Source organism: Apaloderma vittatum, unplaced genomic scaffold, assembly GCF_000703405.1.
Source record: "Apaloderma vittatum isolate BGI_N311 unplaced genomic scaffold, ASM70340v1 scaffold15050, whole genome shotgun sequence".
Lineage (NCBI taxonomy): Eukaryota > Metazoa > Chordata > Aves > Trogoniformes > Trogonidae > Apaloderma > Apaloderma vittatum.
In genome coordinates this window covers 3862-24351 of record NW_009695153.1, presented here as the reverse complement: position 1 = coordinate 24351, position 20490 = coordinate 3862, and the positions used below count along the sequence as shown (strand labels likewise).

The window sequence follows — 20490 nt, the reverse complement described above, 5'->3', positions numbered from 1 at the left end:
AAGAGTGAATCAGATTGGGGCTCCTTTGAAACCCTTGCAGTCCCTCTCATGGACTGATGTTACCTTTTGGCATTTCTTGTAATTTTGATAGTTAATGTGTCAATTCATCCAGTTCTGAAAAACAGATTAAAAAAGAATGTGTTTTTCTCGCTAGCTTTAATGTTACTGCGTAGGGGGCACTGAGACACCGAAGCGATGTTTGCCTGTTAAGTTCTTCATCGCACCCAGAGGGATGTGCAGGGTGTTACAGCCTGAGAATCCAGTCCCGCCCTGTTACATTGAATTCTGTCAAAACATCAGTTAACAGCATTAAAAACAGTTATCCAAGAACTATATCAGTAAATCAAAATTTAAATGTAGCCAATTAGTCGAGCGTAGTACTTGTTGCCTTATGTATTTCTAGTAGTTGCACGTTAATCTCAGGTGGTTTTGGGGACCTTTAGCTAACTGTTGTAACAGAGCTGTAATATGTTTCTGATGCCCATCCATAGCATCTTCCATGATGGCGTAAGTTAATTTCTATAATATTTTGTACTCTTCAGTTATTAAAGCCGTTGAAAATGATATCAAAACAGGAAAAATAGCAGTTGTCCTGGTTTGAGCTTAACAGAACCAATCAACAGAAATTGATAAAAGAGCAGAAAAAAGTTCAGATTGATTAAACATGTTCTTCCTCAGCTGTACAGTGTGTGCGTATAGAGTGACCAATCCTAGGAGAGTTAAATAAAATCCAAGAGAGATGACAGTATTTTAGGAGGTTGAAGTAAATGTACTGAAATCAAGTCAAAGTTGAAGAAGTCTTTGTCCTTCACTTCTCTTCTTCTAAAGTAGAATAACTCTTCTATGCTCTATTTAACTTTTCTAGTTTGGGTGTAAGCTCTTGGAACGGGGAATATCTTTTGCTGGAAATGTTCATAATGCCTAAAATAATAGAGAATGAGCTCAGTTGAGGACTTTAATCATTATATTACCACTAAATGATCTTTGAAGCCTATTACCTTAACTAGATGCCCATTTCTTTGGACACAGAGCAATGCCATCCTGTGTGTACACTCCATGACAAACTTGAAAAATTTTTTTGCGTCTCAGTGGACTGAACACTGTTGAGAGCTGATAGATGTGAGTTCGAACATCTGGCCTTTGGTTGTTCGTTCTTAGTTGTTGTAGGGCTTGATACATGTGCAATACGTGCATTCTTTCTGCCTCTTATTTTCATTTTTTAATTTCTAGACCATGTGTACCAAAGATACAGTAGTCAAGTAAGTGGAGAGCTTTGTAGGTTATCCAGCAGGCAGAATGAAATTTGTACCCTGTGACATGTAGTGACTCACGTAGATCTTCAGATCTGCAACTCTTGGATTCACAGAGTGTTTAACCTGCTTTTTTTCCATCTGTCACTAAAGAAAAAGGAGAGGCTCTGCCATTTTTGCCACTGTTTGCTAGCAATAGATCAGTGTAGTGTGTCAAATTTAAAACCTTCTCCTAAAGATTCTAGTTATCTCCATAAAATAATTAATAATTTAATGTTAGCAAAGTAGTGTTGTAATCCATGCCACATTCTTGGTAGCAGCCAAGTGGATTGTGCTAGCACCTTCCGCTGCTAAAATTAATTGAAAGACATAAGCTGGATAGGGAACTTTGCTCAAAACTTAGCATTTGGAAAAATAAGCAAATGAAAATTTGCTTTTGTAACAAAATGTTGGGTAGCTTGAAAAGTATATCTCTTAGCTCTACACATCTTACAATTAATGCTATTTGTTTCTGTTTGCCAAGGAGAAAAGCATGACTTGATGACATTACTTAATTTGCAGTCTCATCTTTCTTTTCACCTTTGGAAATGTTTTTTCTCTTCTAAGCATTTAAAGAATCCTCATAAGAGATCAGTGCTCCTAACTCTTGGGTCTTTTCCTCCTCTATTTCAGGTTAACAAGTGATAGATATTTTTTTCCCCCCCCTCGAATTCCACATGTAATTGCAGTAATTTTCTCTGACAGGTGCTTGTACGTAGCAGAACAAGGGTGAGATAATGGTATGCTTGAATATAGCCCTATAGGCTAAATTTGTTATTGTTACGAGTGCTTGGTGGTTTAAGCATTTTGGTAGGAGCTTTTGGCGTGTGTTAGAAATTGGGTTATGACCAACAGAAATCCAGGCATCTTTTCTGGTACTTAAACTATTCCAATATTTATGCTGCTGCTGATAGGCAAAAGTAGACTACGTAAAAGAAACATGAGAAGAGCACGACTCTTTCCTTATGGGAGAGGGTGGAGGGAAATAGCAACACAAGATTAAGTTATTCTGTTACACGGTGCTTCCAGTTTTCTTGCTGAAAGTCTGGGATTAATTGAAACTTCAGCTTTGGATTGGCCTTAATAGATGTTGTACGGTGAATTTAGGTCACTGCTGAGTTGCATTCCTTGGCAGCTCATATGTGTTGAGCTGATGGGAAATGCAAGGTAAAATGAATTATCTGAGGCCACAGTGAAAGGCAACTATGTTGAGTTGAATCACTTTCTGTTAATGGCCAAGATTAAGTCAGGACGCGTGAGACTGATAGCAGCGCAGTCTGTTCTTGCTTCCACATAATTCAGAAAAGCTGGGAGGGGAAAAAAATTGAATCAGTGATGCTTCCTTCTGACTAATTTGCCATATTTTCTTTCTAGGGAAAAAAAAATAATGGAATACTGTTGGGAAATTCAGCCAATTAATGTGCATATAATGAAATATTTGAATGCCTGAAGTTGTATCACTTAAGACTGACGAATAGTGTATAAAGGAATTACAGTCCGAAATCAATGTTTGGAGCACTTAATAGTGAAAATCTCTTTTGTGTTTAGAGCAAGAATATAACATTAGTTTCATGTGTTGGTAATTGAATTTTTTTTGTGTTAAATACTTTTATTTTTCTTACAGTGTTTTGTGTCCTACTTGCGTTCAGTTTACTTAATGAAGAATAAGGAAGTATTTGATGTTTTCAAGTTGCCTCTAGCAGAATATGCCCTGTAAGTATGATCAACTTAATAAGTGAAATCTATATAGTGAAAGGTTTTGCGGTGTGTGATATCTTTAAATAGCTTAAATAGCTATTTTGTCTGTGTCAACACACAGAATTGGGCAGTCTTGTATTTATAGTTTTATATTTGTATTGTGCTTTTCACATATTTTGAAAGGCAGTCTAGATAGAAATAACGTGTAAAAATATATCTCTACAGAGAGGAGTAACTGAATAGCTCTTAGACTTTAAGGTACATTTGCTGTATAGAATAGAAGACAAGACCTTTGAAGTAAAAGGATAGAGAACAATAGGGTTTGATTTCATCTTTTTTCTAAATAATTTTTTTTAAAATTTGCCCTTCAGTCTCATAGGTAAATGCCAGCCTGTACAGTGTATTGTTTACAAAGAAACTGGAGTATCTAAAGATGATACGTTGCAGTCTCATTTTGAGTGTGGGGTGTTGCTCCTTGGGCTTAAATTACTTTGAGAAGATTCAGTGCGTTTGGTAAAGATGAAACATCTGCACTGGGCTGAATAGTATCTATTTTACTATGTCTATTTTTGTACATGTATGTGAACCACTCCACACTTTGTATGGAATGAAAATTAATTTTGACAGGTTGACTTTACAGATGACAACCATCTGAGAATGTTTCAAGATGTGAAGTTTTTGAATAATCTCATGGGACGTAGGGTAGTCAGAAGGGAGCAGGAAGGTGCTCAGAGCTGCATAGTAAATTAATTTTATGTCTCTGGAATTTCATACAGGGAAGACTGAAGTCTTCCAACTTGTCAACATGTGGCATAATGAACTTAAATGTGACAAATTACTAGACTGTAGAACACCTGGTCTTCCTGTGCTGTGCTGCAGTTAACATGATTATGTTTTTCTTAAGGTACATAAGCCTAAAATAAAAGATGCTTTCTTACTTTATGGGCTGTGAAATTTATAAAAAGGAAAACTAACAGAAACTTGAAAAATTCCACTATGTGCATTCCCTGCCCCTTCACCTGTGTGATGTGTCACTGTCTTTAAAACCTTATTGTAGGTCTTACTATACTGAATGTAAGGGGTAGTGTCAGAAGATAAGAACTGAGAGCGATGACAACGCAAACCTAACCAGTGAGTTAAGAAATGAACTGACAGATGGTGGTGATGCTGAATTTTCAGAATCCCGGTGCCTCTTTCCGGATTTCAGCATGATGTGCCATCTCATATCTGATATTGATGTGGACAAGGTAGCCTATAGTTCTACTTTTCTCAGGCCTCTGTGCCAGGATTTGGTTCTTCATCAAAATCGATTCTAATCCTGTCTTTGCAAAGTTACTCGTAAATCATTCCTGTATTAAAATGGAAGAAATCAGGCAGTTGTTTGGAGAGAGTAGGAGAGGTTTAGTCAAGACTATGAAATATATGGAAGTGCAATTAAAAAGTCAGAAGATAATAAATCTGGGAGATAATTTGGAGATTCTGCTCTAAATGAACAGTTTGTTGGCACTCTTCTTCCCCACGCTCCAGACTGTTCTTTTCCCAAAGTACACCCCGCAGTCCCCTGTCTTGCACATCTGCCGATACAGTTTAATTTATCTGAAAGGCCCTCAAGCTCTGATGTGTTTGAATTCTACATTCAGAAGCAACCTTGGCTTACGTTTTGTGCACAAACTCGTAGCAAAACCTGGAGTGAGAATCCTTTCTTCCCTTTACTGTCTGTGCATATTCTCCGAAAAGTATTTCAGCCTGTCTGTGGAGATTTACTGCTAGCTTGATAGATGTTACTCCACTGAAAATCCTGCTGAGAAAATAGGCTGCTTAATGCCCCTGTCAGGTTTGCATTTCAGTCTGTCAGGCTGTTGCCTCCTTTCTCCATTGCTCTCTTGTCTGGCCTGTTTGTGCGCTGAGATTCTCTTAAGCTTTGTTGATCAAATCTGCAGAAAAAACAGTAGTCTTTTTGATTTTTATATATTATATAAAATTATTTTCATATTACATAAAACTACTGTATATCTAGAAAAGGATAAAAAGAAAAAAGTATAAGACTATACACATATAGTCTAGAGACTGATTGCTTTTAAGATGTGTTACATTAATATTCCTTCCAGTACCCTCTCATTACAAGTTGCTATCAGGAATAATTTGCTGGAGGAAGACTTGCACAGGCCTTGTGTTAACATAGGCAGCTTTTAAGTTTGGTGAAGAACCTTGATGCTTGCATAAAAGAAAAACTTGTCTTTTTATTGCAAAGGACAGCTTTGAAAACATGAGAAAATGTAAACAAACAACAGGGTGGAAAGGAATAATTAGTTAATCTGGCCTCCTGAATAGGAAACAAGATAAAGAGGAGGCAGGGAATCAAAATATTTTACTTTGGCACTTTATTTTGTTAAATGCTAACATATATGTATATATGTGTGTGTGAATATATATATGTGTGTATATATGTGTGTGATTTTATATATATATATTCCTAGAACAGCATGCTGATTGTCAAAAGTTTGCTGTCCTTCTAAGAAAAAACGACTGGTATGTATCTATCAGTCTCCAGGGGCAGATCTTAACAGGCAAGTGTGCTGGGTGGGCAGGTTAGTCTCAACTCTAAGGGGCTGCCAAGGAAGGCAATATCCTCTGTGAATTTCATCATGTCTTCCAGAAGAAATGCAGCATATTTTTCTCTGTTGATATACAGAGAATAAATGAAGGAGGTTGAAGCCAAGTTCTTTGGGAAATATCTGATGCACACAACTTAGTACTCAGCTAATTTTGCGAGCATTGATTACAGATCAGTGTTACGAAACAGTAGGTAGCTGCAGGTGGTGTTGGGTCTGAAATGGTGATACCAGGATACATGATCCATCAGTCCCTATCTGTCTGTCCTCCTGCTGACCAGGACAAGCACCCAGTGCTCTCTCACCTCAGTTTCCTGACCGTGGATGTAAGCCTGACCCTGGCCAGGGCAGAGGGTTTCATTTGTCCCCTTGCTGGGGCTGCTGTAAGCCTGGGCAGGGCTGCCCGCCACTTTCCCCAGGCAGTGCCCATCACAGGCTTTGCACATCGGGTCATCTCTTTGCTGGTTCTTAGCCCTCCTTCTTGCTGCCATTGTACGTCCTTTTCTACACTCCAGTCTCCTTCCAACTAAAAAGCCTGCCCCTGATTACTTTCAGTTATGTTCAGTCTTAATAGGCCTATAACCAGACTTAGTATTTCTCATGTTGTCCCTTAGTTAATCTCAGCCTTGTATAGCATAACTCCTACAGACCAATATTCCCTCCAATGGTCTGTGGAGTTTAGACATTTCTCACGCAACTCACCCTCAACCACCTGGAGATTCAGCCATCCCTTTCTGAGCTTTCTGTAACTACTTCTCTAAGCTTCTGAACTTTCTGATCCTGCTGTACAGGTCTCCGAACAAGCTGCAGTCTCCTCTCTCAAAGTCCAGGGTCATTATTCTCTTAGTCATCATCCTTGTTGCTTCTAGGATCTTGAACTACCTTTTCTCATTTTGCAGCCAAGCGTGCTATTGACCTTCACTCACCTTACAAGTAAATGCGCTTGCATATGCATGAGTAGCAGTTCCAGTAGAGTGCCTTTCAGAGTTGGCTAATCCAGCCAACTTGGAGACATGGTCTTAAATGCGCTCTAGAAATCTCTGTTGCTTGTGCTCTGCTGTGTTGTCCTTCGAGCAGTGCCAGGGTGGCTAAGGTACCGAGAGCACCAGGGCCTGTAACTGTAGCGTTGAGGCTTTTTTACTATTGTAAAGAAGCCTCCATATTAGTCTTCTGAATGATTGGATTCAACCGTGACATCCTCTTTGGCTTTCTCCTTGATCCTGACCCATAAACTCTTGATTAGATTGACTTTCCTTGACCCAGAAAATCTTGATTAGATTGGCTCTCCTAGACCCATAAACTCTTGATTAGATTGGCCCACCTTTTTGCTAGTAGAGTACCATGCATTTGAGCTCCTTAATTTAGAAGGCTAAAGCTGGCTAGTAAAATAAGTAACACAGCAAAAGCAATTTCTCTCCTTGTTTTGGTTATTAATCACACCATCTGGGAAGGCTGTTAATTCAGATTTGTGTCACTTCAGTTGATTTCATTTCTCCTGTTTTCAAATGGTTGCTCATCCTGTCTTCTGAACACTTTAAGTGTTAAATATAGATGTAACATATACTGAAAGGCAAGTAATACACATCTCTTCTCTTGAAATAGCTTGTGGGAGTATTTAACCTTTTTCAGGCTATTTTAAATTTTTATCTGAACCTGTTCTACAGTAGCAGAACTCACTATGTTCAAATCTTTCTGAAGGAGTTCACAAATGGAATATTTCTAAATATTTAGTAAATATAGTAACATCTTACTAGAAGGAAGCACTAACTTGTGTAAAATTGTTGTACAGCAGTTCTACAGAATTGACCGCAGATTCTTTACGACTGGCTCATATTTCGAAAAAGGACTGGAATTATTCCAGGCGCAGATTAGGAACTCTTGTGTCACTTAGAAATAAAAGGTTGTACTGGTCTTAAATTTCCTGTTTAATTTCTTTCGTGCAAGGGCAGATTTTGCTTTAAGTGTCTAAGATTCCATTTTTTAAAGAGTTGAGAGATGCTCAGCTTTTCACCCAACCCAAATAGAGGCCTGAGGATTTTACTGTGTTAATGTAAACACAATTAAGGTCTTTGTATAAGCTTAATTAACAAACCTCAGGAAAGGCAGTATTTTAAGTCTGATACACCATTCATTTGTATTAATGGAAAAAAAAAGAAAGATTACTAATGTTTGATTTTTCCTTACTCAGTAGCAAACAGAAGGGATAGTTTGTTCTTTGGAGTTTTACTCTTTGAACTTATTTTCTGAAAATCTTTGTCAACTTGTTTTGAATTGAAGCAGATCCCTGAGCATTGTAGGTGTTTTGGTTACTTATTTGCATCTCCCATCAGTGTTAGGGAATGATGATGTCTGGCCACCTCAGTTTCTGTTGATGAATAGAACTGTCAGCTGTGCTTTCATTTATAGTAGCAAAATAATCCATTGGTTTCAGTATTGCTCTTAGAAGCTGATTTAAAATGTGTTTCTATACAAGCTTTCTCCCAAGAAGTCATTGTATTTGCAGCAAAATATGAAGCAGGATTGGTTTCTGGTTTGTCAGCTGAGTTTGTGTTGACATTTAAAGGCTACTGTAGTGTGAGGACTACATTGCGGTGTTTGCTTGTTTTTAGTGTTCTGGGTTAGAATTCATGAAAACTCACTAAATGACTTACCTGCTTTTTGTCTGTCTTTATGAGAAAACCTTACAGGTTTCTTATTCCAGAAGAGTGCATGAAAACACAAAAATCAAAGAACAGCTGTAATTTCAGTTGGAGTAAGATTGTGGTCTGAGTGGCATCTAATGAATTAGTGAAAAGCTAGTACTGCCTTTCCTAGTTGATGAAAAGCTGATTCATATATTCAGATTTTTAGCTTGATTGAACTCCAGATTTGGCTAATGATTTAGAAGTAAGTTCTAAAGAAACTGTCAAATCTTACAATGTGAGCAAACTTTTCTCAGTAGACAGTGTTTGTCTCAAATTGTTCTCTGTTTGGAATATACTGTGCAAAAGAGGCAGTTATGAGCCAAAATGCTGACATTTGTTTGAGAAATTACATCACTGATGTTGTTTGGGGATTGTTTGTATTCAACTTTCTTTAAACTTTATCTACTCTTACTTTCTCACCAAACTCGACCTTAACACCTTTCCTCTCCCTCGAGTCTGAGAGCTGTATTCTTTTGGTTCAGAGGCTGTTTGAATTCTGATAGCACTTGTCTTTTTTGGCAGAGTTGCTTAGCAGTGTAAAAAAAACAATTGGCCAACACTAACTGATAATTAATTTAATGCAGTTATTAAAGTAAGACATCAGTGCAGAACAGCAATCTGGCGGGTGGAGTTTTCTCATATTTGAAAGAGAAAAGCTGTGGTGAAGTTTCCTCCACATCATGGGTTGTTCTTTTGGATTTTTTTTTTTTTAAACTTTTCCTGTGGAGAGAGGAGTTTCTTCACCTTGTCAGATTGTTCACTGCAGCCGTGATCCTGATCTTTGATACTAGAGAAACTGTGAAAAATTCTGCATTTGCAACCTTGTGTACATTGTGTCTGTCTGCATGATAAAGAGAAGTGAACACAGCTTGTGTGGTTGCCACACAGCACTACTACTTGAGGTACTTTGTCAGCAGTGGACAGCAACTGCATGTAGAATAATGTGAAATGTGGAAAAACAAAAAAAGTGTTTCTCTTGCAAAGGATTTTTTTTGCTACTTCAATCCTCTTACTGAAGAGATTGCACATTAGTTGACATTGCAGCAGTCTCTTTTTAAATGTGTTTTACTGTGCCTTGTGTTTAAGACCTAATTCCAGGTTTGAATCCCTTCCAGCTGCTGCAGTGAAAACTTACATCTGCTTTGGTTATTTTTGTTTCATTTAGTCAACAGGCCAAACTTCAACACATAGTTTCATTGCAAAGGTAATTAGTCTTAGCTGTCAAACACTGAAACATGTTTAAGATTACTGCGTGCTCCAGTTTCGGTTCTCAAATGTGTTGTGTTATCCTCTCAGCAGTGCGCTGTCGGTAAATGTGCAAAACACACTTCCTTTGATCTTTTTTTCATTAAAGTCTTATTTATTATTTCTGTTAATTGTTTATAGAAGAGCAGTACTGGGTTATCAGAAATACAGCATTAAGTCTCCTTTAAAATTGAGGCTTCATTTATTTTAAAAACTTGTTCATCATCCCAAGAGTGTGGGCTGCTTCTTGGGTGCATTTCCACTTCTTCAGTGTTTTAACTGGTGGTTGGCACCAAAACTGCCCTGTTTAACCACAGGTGTGGTTGCATTTGGGTGCCATTTTTGTTTGTTTGTTATTTAAGCAGGGTGCCTCTCCTGTTGCATATTCGTCCCATTTGCTACTGTTAACAGTTCAAGGCTCTCCAGGGCCCCTCTTGCTGCTCTGCAGTACTGTTTGGATGCTTCATGGAGTGTTTATAATGACATTCCCACTAGCGAGTATAAAGTTTTCTCCAGTGGCATAACTCAGGTTACTTTATTCAGAGCAGTGTGGTGCAGAAAAGACATCATGCTGTCTGCTTGAAATGAGCAGCACTGAGAGGAAAGGTGGTGTAAAACTGCATAATGTTAGTCAAAAGAGACTGGTCTTTTGTATACATGTGTGTGCACACATGTGCGTCTATATATGTAGCTGGTTTAGTTGGTTAAATACTTTACTCTTTTGGTAAGTGTATGGACAAGCCATGAGTATTACAAACACTGTCAGTTCTGTGTTATGCATTTTTTAAATGTAGCTGTGGTGCCTCTGTGTGCCTTGTACGGTACCAGTGTTCCCCCAAATATTTTACTCCCCTAATGCGAAAGCTGAAAGAAACTTAAATATTGCTTTTTTGAATTTGGTTTGATGGAGTCAGGTGTAATAATAGCAGCCAATTACAAAGTTTACTGAAGTCAAATGATCTGTTGGAGACGGAGCATCCGTTCTCATGCAATCTCTCCAGTATTGTTGCAATACAGTATTTTTGCTTTCTTGCTAATTTTTGTTGCTTCATGCATAGAGTATTAGTGTAACATTGAACTGTCATGAGTAACTGGGTAAAATGACAGTATTGCTAGCACTGCTGGTTACATATGCCTTGAAGAAGATAAAGCCTTTCTCTGGAGGGGTGCAGGGAGGTGAAATTTCTTTTAAAGTACAAATAGCTCTCCCTTAGCTTTTTCTGCAGTTAGCTTTTTCTGCAGTTAGGCATTTATCCATACTGTGTTTGGTCTTCTAATATTGCCGTCACCAAGAGATGATGGGGATAATGTTCTGCACGCACTTCTTGCAGGGAAGGACACTGACAGGGATCAGTGCTGTCTCAGTCCTCGACGTGACATCTGTGTATCTTCAATACTGAATAACCTTGGTGTTTCTTCTACTATGTTTTACTGTGAATCGTAGATAATTTGCTTTTAGTGTTCTTTGTTTGGTCTCTTTCCTGGGAGGATTTGTAACGGTTCTTGAGAGTTCTCAGTTTCTTCATCTTCCCTCCTCTCCCAATATTCACTTGCGTTTTTCGAGCTAGATTGTCCTGTTGTAGCCCAAATACCGTTTTGTAAATATGTTGGTCATAGTTAGAATTAATGAGGGCTTCTAATTTAATCAAATTTTGTTAATCTACTATCCAGACTAATTTATTTGTTTAATTCCATGCTTTAGATCACTTGGTCTTGCAATGGCACCTCGTGTGAGATTTCTTCAGAAAGTGCGGAAACAGCTGTGTGCGAGTGAGGCAGCTGATGGGACAGATCACCTGAAGGAGACAGAGCAAAATAAAAATACTCTCTCCTCAGTAAATGCGGAAGGAGTGGAGAAATGTGGAACTAATTTCAATGAAAAGGCATCTCTTAACAAAACAAAGGAAAAGGAGAGAAGGAAGGAAAGGGAAGAATATTCTGCTTCTAGTGAAGGTGATGAGGAGAGTGGTGAGTCAGAGGATGACTCTAAAGAGGTATCTGAGGAGGAGGAAGAGGAAAAAGTTCCAAGCAGGGTACCAAACCCGGAATCCGTGCAGTTCTTCGAAGATGAGGACTTCAGCGATGATGATGATGATACTAACAATCTTGATTTGCTGACAGTGAAACGACGGAATGTTTTTGGCGTGGAAGCTAAAGATAATCCTGCACCGGTAAGTGCGCTTTACAGTAAGGCTCATGCATCTTAATGATTTTATTTTGGACACACTCCAAGTAAAGAGGAAGAGAAAAGAGAAGATTCTGCTTTTTGCAGAATACTCCCTTGAAGTCAGAAGTGTTGTCCGTATGTATTGGAGGTCAGCATTAATCCTAAAAGATGAGTGATGTGACTTACACTTTTATGATTTTGTTATTAGCATGAAATAATTTTATTTACTTTAAGTATATTTTATTTGCTTTAATTCAAAAACATGATTTGAGTGCCTGGGAAATTGTGACAGTTTTAACTCTTATCACTTCCTGATTTGCTTATACCTCTCTAAATAGCTGCCACTTTGAGTCATAAGTTTGATGCTGCACCACAGTTTTTGGCTCTGGGAATGAAATTGCAGTATGTGATGAGCTACTTCCTGACAAAATGTAACAAACGATCTTTACCATAACATAACCCTCAAACCATGATTTTTACTTTCAGTAGGACCTTTGCCATTAGGAATTGAGCCACTCTCAGAGAGAGAGAGGAGAGAGTGCCTGCACTTATCATAAAGCTTGTTTAAAATATTCATGTAGATCTTCCCTTTTCTTGGCGAGTAGCTTTATGAATCAGGATTTTTCTGCTTGATGCTCTAAGAAGTGTTGCTTTCATTTAATCTTTAAATTCACTGTTATAGTAAGGTTGTGTGTTTATTAGTTCTACAAAGCAGATTTGGTACGTGCATATTGAGAATTTTTTTTGTGTATCCTTTCTTATCTAGCAACTATATCTCTGTAGTAGAGATCCAAGTGAAATAGCCATCTGGCTCAGCAAGATGTTTTTCTGAACTGATATGCATGCAAGGGGAGCCTCCTGCTAACCAAAGTATTTATTTTTCCAACTGGTATTTTAAATCTTTCTTTTTCTGTGCTGTTACTTAACAGTACAGGGCACTTGTCATGAACTTAATGCTAATCGGCCCACTAGCTGCATTTATAAGCTGCGTTTTTGCTTTTAGCATTTAGTGAAGTGTATAAACTACTTTTATCAGCTAACTTTTGAGGATGAATGGTTGCACAACACCCGAACCGCTGCCTGCACTCTCGCCTCTGCTGTGCAGAAGCTGCTGCGGGTCTCCAGCTTGTCCGAGAACTATGGGAAGAGGATGCTCCTGGAATTACCTTTCTGTTCCTGTTACCCTAAGCCTGAGCTGTCTTGCCCCAGCACAGCCACTGCCTAGCAGTAGCTTATATTTATTAATAAATTCAAGTTTCCTGTAGAAAAGAAATTGCTGTTTTAAAAACAAAGTGGAGTACAAGGTTTCGTCTTCTGTTACAGAGTGATGTTCTCCCAGCTTTTACATTGCTTTCACATTTTTTGAAATACACAGAAAGTTTCATGTTGTTTTTGTACATTGGAGAGTGAATTAGGAAGTGTTGTTCAGGAAGTGTTGAAATGAGAAACTTTGGTGTAAAAGAATGTACCAAGAAGTTTTATGAAAAGTACTGGTGATTTAGGAGGTAGTTTGGAACATCACTGAGTAATTTTAACAGTTTTCCAGCAGTTTTACTTGTATCACCTGAAACCTCTCGGATGTCAGGACATAGTAATGACCTGGTTGTAGTTAATAACTTTTTTCCTGTTGCTGTGTGTTGGAGCATCCTTCAAGGGAGGACTTGGGACCCGGTTTGACTACGGGATCACTGATACATTTCTAGGGTGACACAGTGCATTAATTAGTAAGATCAAATGCTTCAGAGAGTCTGGGAGTATAAACGTAGAGTGTGTGCCCAGCTAGATCACTTGGGAGTTTGTTTTTTTTTTTTAAAAAAAACCTTAATGCTATTCTAAGTGCTAAGAGTCCTGGGGAAACATTAGTGTGTGATCATCCAGTTGGGACATTATGAATGTGCCCACAAAGGTTGAATTAATTTTGGATTTATGCTTTTAACAAGTGTTCTGCAGTTTCACTGTAGTTACATTATGCTTCTTGTTGACAGAAGAACAGGCCAGTCCTGCTGCGGTTGTTGGGCTCAGGACGTTTTTGTACGAGGAAACATTACATTTGGTTTAAATTGTAAAATAGCTATTGTTAGGGACACCATTGCTTTCTCATCCTTGTGTGTTCCCTAGCCCCTCCCGTGGAAGAAGGAGCAAGAGGAGGGTTAGGCTGGCTCCAGATACCATGTGCCCTGAATTTTGAACACAGATGGGGTGGGCCCATCCAACTTTGTAACAAGGGAAGGGAACGAGGCAAAAGGAGCAGGGGCTATTTAAACTGTTGATGAAGTAAAAAGGGATTTATGTGAATTCCTTAGAACATTCTGGTTTTGCTGAATGTTCGAAATACCCACCTTGACATTGGCGGGTAGGCCATGGTGTGAAATGAGGGGCATCCAGTGTTAGTTCTTCTAATAGCAAGAGTTGCAGCTCTATTCTCCCTTTCTTAGTGTGGCCCTTGGCTGTGTGCGTACTATGTCTCCGTTGTTTTGCAACCACAGGGAGAAAGAAAACCCTGTTCTCTGCAGTCCTGTATAAAAGAAGAAACCTTGGATAAGGTGAAAGACCTTGTCAAATGTTACAACTGTGTTAGAAGCTTCTGATTTCATTTTTAACTAGCTGCCCTATTTATGAATTTTGCTTAAATATGTCAGAATTTTCAGCTTATCATAGAACTCATAGGACTTACTTAGAAGTACAATGTTCTTATACATAAAAAGGAGGTCAGCTATATAAGCAGATACACAGTATTTAGCAGTTGTGTTAACATTATGGAAATTATTTGTTGAAAGTGCTTTTAACAATATTAGCATATTGATGTTGCAAAGACTATAAGTATTCCCTGGTTAAAAATTTTGGTTTTAATGCTAATTTTTTGAAATTAGTTGTTACATTTGGAAATGCAAGGGCTGTATTAAATTTCAAGAATTATTTATTTTGAGAACTAAGATTAAGCCTAGGGTAGTTTTTTATTCTTTTTTTTTCCTACTTTAATTTTAGTCTCCTTGTCAGACATATCTCACACTGTCAGACTTGTCTTCTGCTATCAAGTTTTCTGTTTTAGGGCAGAGAATATTAGACTACGAAGTTCTTAAGACTGATGTAACACCTGCCCTTCTCCCTCGTTTTTTGCTTTATAAATCCATAAAGCTTCAGATGGGGTATTTACTGGCTGCTTGAAACACTGTAGTAAACATAAGCATAGAGCGGGCTGCCTAAGATAGTACTTGCAGATTCCTTGTGGTTAGTGTGGACTCCGGAAGAGCCGCTGTTTGAGTACTGTGGCTGTGGAGGGAAATTGTATGTCATGATTTATCTGAGCCAGCTTGCTTGCCTTGTAATCTAATAGTATTACATACAGTGAAATTTTATTAGACTTCTCAGACACATAAACACTGTAAACTGGCATATTCTGACCTGGATATATCTATATGTTTGTAAAAGCAGGGAAGCACAGACGAAGGTAAATCTCCCTAACTAGAGATGACGAGTGAGTCTACAGCAAGAAGCAGAGGGTGATAGCTCGTTGTAATGTGGACTTTGCACAGAAGATGGATCAAAGAAGCATCATTTAATGTGCACTGAAATGAGAATGTAGTCCTCTAGGGTTTTCTTCTGTGATGTTGAGAAGGCCTGTAACCTCCACAGAAATCAAAATTAATGGATTCTTCGCTTACATTGGCTTTTCCTTCTGAATGGGATTTCTCTCCTGTGTTATGAGTGAGATTTTTGCCAGTCTTGTGTTTATATACTGCTTTTTCTGTGTGAAGCATCTTCTTATTCCTCTTATCAGCTCTTACTAGCTCTTATGCTTTCATATTAATTAATTTTAAATGGATGGCTTTGTTTCATTGATGCTTTTCAGGGGTTGGTAAGATAGAAAATACCCAAAGGAGGGAAGAAGCAAGCAAGGAAGCTGGCTGACTGGCCTCCGCATTGTTTCCCTGAGGGAGAGCTGCCTTTGCTCCTGCTGTAGCGGTGTGTTGCCCAAGAGAAAAAAGCTGCTCTGTGCAGCCTGCTAACTATAAAAAGAGCATTATTCCTTGGAGGCATGTTGCAAAGCTAGTATTCTGGCAGAGGAAGTATAAAGTTATTTATCTTTAAGTTAAATAATAGCCAATACTGTGGTATGTTATATACCATAATTTGTCCTTCCTACAGAAGTTATCAGCCTAGTGCTTATGTGGTTTTAATTGAATTATAGCAAGTAATGATTTATAAGAAGGACAAAATATTTGAATGTCAGTGGGGTAGGCCTACATTTGGGTGTAAGCCGAAATGCTTCAAGAATCCAGTATTATCAGAAAATATCTTTTATCAGCCGTGAATGGAAATGAAATCTGCTGATGGTGTCTGAGACATCTTTATGCACAGCAGCCAACATAGAATGCATTCCACAAAGTGGATGCAAGATGTTGAAGAAATCACAGTTTCTTCCCATGCTCTTTCAGTAACTTACATGGTTACACACGAGTTGCATTTAAGTTTTGAACCTGTTGTTTAGTGAAGATCTTTTAGGGGGATTGATGGTTTTTGTGGTGCAGAGGGATGGGAGCGGGCCAGACCATTACTTACGTGCTTGGGATTTAGCATCTGCTGCAAATTCAGGTTGCTGTGAGGTGTGATTTGTCTTGTGATTGAATAGGGCTGAAATGACTGAGAGAGGTGTCTGCGTCTTGTATCTCAAGCAATATTAGGGTACTGTGTGATTTAAAATGATTCACTAAAATGTAATTCATTAAATACTTCTTGTAGCTGACTCAAGCATCTGTTTTAACTGTGCTTAATAACTGATTTATAGCTTTGTATAGTATATTGCAGCAGTTTCATAGATGAGGATGAGCCAAATACTCTGCATTAAAACTGTCTGGTTGTAATCAATATTCTCTGAATCCATAGAATTTGTAAATGCTAGAATGCCACCATTTCCTTTAAAATCATTAGTACCTGGATGCTTGCTGAATGATGGTATTGGAAATATTTATGACATTGGTTTTAGATAAGTGATTTTCTACAAGCTGAGTGCTAAAAATATGAAATACTGCTAGAAATTATACAGTGCTAATTTTTAAAGGAAATGCTGCTTCCTGAAATAGTAATAAAACAGACCAGCTAACAAGTATGTATCCCGAGTCTCCCACAGCACACGGAGTGCTGACTGCTGTCATCATAGTGTGTAGTTAAAATTAGGAGAATTTTATTTTATTGTATATGCAAATGTCTTCTCCAGTACAGACATCTGCTACCAAAAGCATTGCTTAACAGACTGTCCATGCACATTTTAAACAATATTTTGGGGTAGATTTCTGAATTTGTGTGTAAGCTGTGTAATTTTCAGCTGGAATAATTTGATAATTATGGAAAAAAAGTTGTGGTTTTCGTGATGATTCATCAGCTCTTAGTCAAAATGACCATCTGGGTAATTCATTAGAGTATCACTAATACGCAGATTGTAGTTTAATAACTTATTTCAAAAAGGAAAAATGTATATAGTACACTGTTTCCAAATAGTGACCTGCTGACTGACCAGGAGCTCGGCCAGTGATCACAGAAAATCTTCTTGGTCACATGGAGCTGCTGCTCCTTGTTTCCAGGAGCCTTTGATTTGTCCCAGCCCTGAGGAGCTGTAGTGTTGGCAGGAACAGCTGGGAGGGAACCTCTTAACCTTCCCCAGGCTGAGCTCTCTGCTCTCCATCTTGGCTAAAGAAACAGTTACTGCCTCTGGGGATAAAAAAAATCCCTTAAAGGAGCTTTGCTTTGAATGAGTGAAAGGAAGTTAAAGCAATTAAGGCCGCAGCCACTAGCTTTTATTTCAGCCAGAAATAAATGAAGTATAAATCTCTTTGGGCCAGCCTGGTGGGGAAATCGTAGAGATCTTCTCATCCTTCATTGTCTACACCACGCTGTTCCTGTGGTAGCTCTCTTTTTTAAAGGCAGAGTTCCTCCTCAGCTTTGCTTGAGCAGTATGTGCGTTTGTTCCTGCTGCACGAACCCTTGATCTAGCTGATCTAGCTCACTGGATCAGGATGATGCTTTCTCTGCTCCTTATGGCCCTATATGTTTTGAATATTGTATATACTTTTATGTATATATTTGTATATTACTATAAATAGGGTTGTGCTTGAGAAGTGAGTGATCTGACAAACATACCTGAAGAAATTGGCGGGTGTTAGTAAATCCCTCAGGCATACAGATGGGAAGAAATGTTGAGTGAGGGAAACTCACAGAAAAATAAAAAAGCAGTGTAATTTCTCTCAAATCTGTCCCCTATTCCACCAAGACCAAAAGGCATTATTTAAAACTGCATTTTGTGATGTTTTTCTGTGGTATTGACTGTGCTTCCTGCAGAGAGACTGTGCAGGTAGGCAGTTGGAGAAGAACAGCTCCACCTCACTAGTATTGTGATTTTAAAATTAAGTTTTATCTGCTAGCAGTGTGAAAGAGAGGGAATGCCTCTGAGGTACTTGTGCCACACTGATGTTGCTCTGAGCATGCTGGGAAGGAAATACAAACCAGTATCTGTTGGAAATAATAGCTAGTACTGCCACTGTTCATTTTAAACTGGACTTGCTGAAAGTGCCCTTCTTGTTTCCATAATATTTGCATTGAGCAAAATTAATATTAGTTGATGTTTTGTTTACGTTGACACTTCTGAGTCAGTGCTGGAGCCCTCGAGACAGCAGCTCTGCAGTGGCAGCTTCCCACCAGGTTCCCAACAGAAGGGCTGGGTCTTGCAGAGCAGAACAAGACAAAATATGTGTTTCTGTCTCCACAAGTCTCTTGCTGCCTTGGTGGAGAAACAGAGCATATACCTCATCGTTCTGGGTAAATACTCCTTTTGCAGTCATCACTCTTACCCCAAAGATACAGCGCTGACCTGAGTTTTGTTGAACTGTACTTCTGGGTGATATTCTTTATAGCTTATTAACGTGAGACAAGGAGTCCTTCTGATGAGGTCACAAATCTCAGTGTCACTTCCAAGCTTTTTTTGAGACAGAATGTAATAGAAGAAGCTGGTAATACTAAAATGCATGTTAACAGCTGCTTTCAGCCTTTCCATCTGGGGCTTGTTTGCATTAAGGTACAGTGAAAGCCAAAACGTACTTCAGCCATAGCTGTTCACAGTCTTGGAGCGCAGAAGGCACATGCACTGGATTCTGAATGTTCCAGCCATGGGAAGTCACTGATTTGGGCTTATAGAAATGGCTTATTCCTCACTTTGCTCATGTATGTTGATAATTCCACACTGACTTAGAATTACATCATCTCTGCTAAAGAACAAATTTCTCTGAATTGTTGCTGCTATTTCCTGCAATGTCCAGTTGATGTGAGACTGAGTGTGGGAAGAGGACAAATTCTGTGCAGGTTTCTGTAACCTGGCTCACGGATGAGTTACTGTATTTGCAAGACAGGTCTTTGCTGTATTTTCTTATATCCTGTTTCTTGAGGTCTTCAGGCTGAAATTTGAGACTCACTTGAATTGCATGTGGGAAAGATATTTGCAGAATGGAGTTAAAATTGTGACACTGTTTTCACGGTGTTTTCATTGCTGTTTGTGGAGCAATGTTAGGGTCTCGGGTAAAATACTAGGGTGTTTAGTTTTCTTTTAATTAACAGCAGTTGATTATAGTAATTTTTACTTTCTCTAGCTTTTGTGCCAGTAGCTCCCTAACAGTGTTGTCTGAAAAGTATAAATAAGTTCTTGTTTATCTATTCATTTTTATGGTGGCCATAAAAAACTGAAGCTTTTAAAAAATAAGTACACCATCTGGAATATATGTATGCTACGGGTCAGAATGATGTGGTAACAAGAAAATACAACTAGTAGCAGTACTGATGTAAAGGGAAGTGGCCATCTGGTCTGTCATCTCCAGATATTATAACCCTGTGATTTTATCATGTCACTCATGTACTGAATGCAAAAACTGAACTTCACTAAAGTGCATCTTTCAAAAGGCATCCTGTCTGCATTTGGAGACACCAAGAGATTCAAAATCTACCGCTTCTAGTAACTTTTTCCAGTGGTTTGACTTGTGTGTGTTGCACTGAAGAGGTAGGTATGGGATTGCAGAATAAAGGCAGCGTAAGAGGACAGCAGCTGAGAATAAAGATATTCCAGCAATTATTCCTTTGGCCTGCGAGAGAGACTTTATTTTAGCACACACAGGAGTGTGAGAAGAAAATGTGATACTGTTATGGAGGAGGTGAATGATGTGAATTTAAAATGCAATGTGCAAATGCAAATTACAGCAGCATTTAGCTTAGTGACACTTTGTTACTTAGTGTTATCAAATGTTGCAAGTAATTTGGAAGGCATCCCGTAGTTCCTTAGGTAGGGAAAAGGTGGTGTGGGAGCTGAAGGGTTGAATATTTTGACTGGCTGAACTTGAGTGAAATTTCTGCTCCTTGCTGGTTCAAGTATTATAATTAGTTGAAGAAGGCAAGCCTTGAAAAAAAGGGAAAAGTTTTATGTGCCATGTCTGAAGGTAATTTTTCTCTCTTTGGTTTCAAGATCAGCATTTACTCTAAGCCAAGGAAATGTTATGTTTTCATTAGTTTTGTTCTTGTGGCTCTACTTCCACAATCCTTTTTTAATGTGGGAGATTTAAAGCATAAATTACTTTGACTTCTCTCCGTTTTCAAAGTAGTTTATTTTTTTTTAGTACAGCTGAATTTTTCAGTGGGTCATTGAAGCTAATCAATCTTGGCATTTCTTCGTTACTGCTAATCTTCTTTTATGCCTGGAAAAATAACGTCTTCATATTTTACCTCTGGACACTTTTTAAGCATTTACAAGCAAAAACAGTCTT

At 38.4% G+C, this 20490-nt stretch overlaps 1 protein-coding gene across 1 annotated transcript in view; it reads left to right on the top strand.

The window, feature by feature from the left end:
• DDX10 (DEAD (Asp-Glu-Ala-Asp) box polypeptide 10) overlaps positions 1 to 11699 on the top strand; it is a gene marked incomplete at both ends in the record, with an annotated part of 46070 nt that extends 34371 nt beyond the window's left edge. The window contains 2 exons of the mRNA XM_009870264.1: positions 2914 to 3002; positions 11231 to 11699. Of these exons, the coding sequence (XP_009868566.1) occupies positions 2914 to 3002; positions 11231 to 11699 (558 nt within the window). The remainder of the gene's footprint in view (positions 1 to 2913; positions 3003 to 11230) is intronic.
• Between the last annotated feature and the right edge of the window lie 8791 nt (positions 11700 to 20490).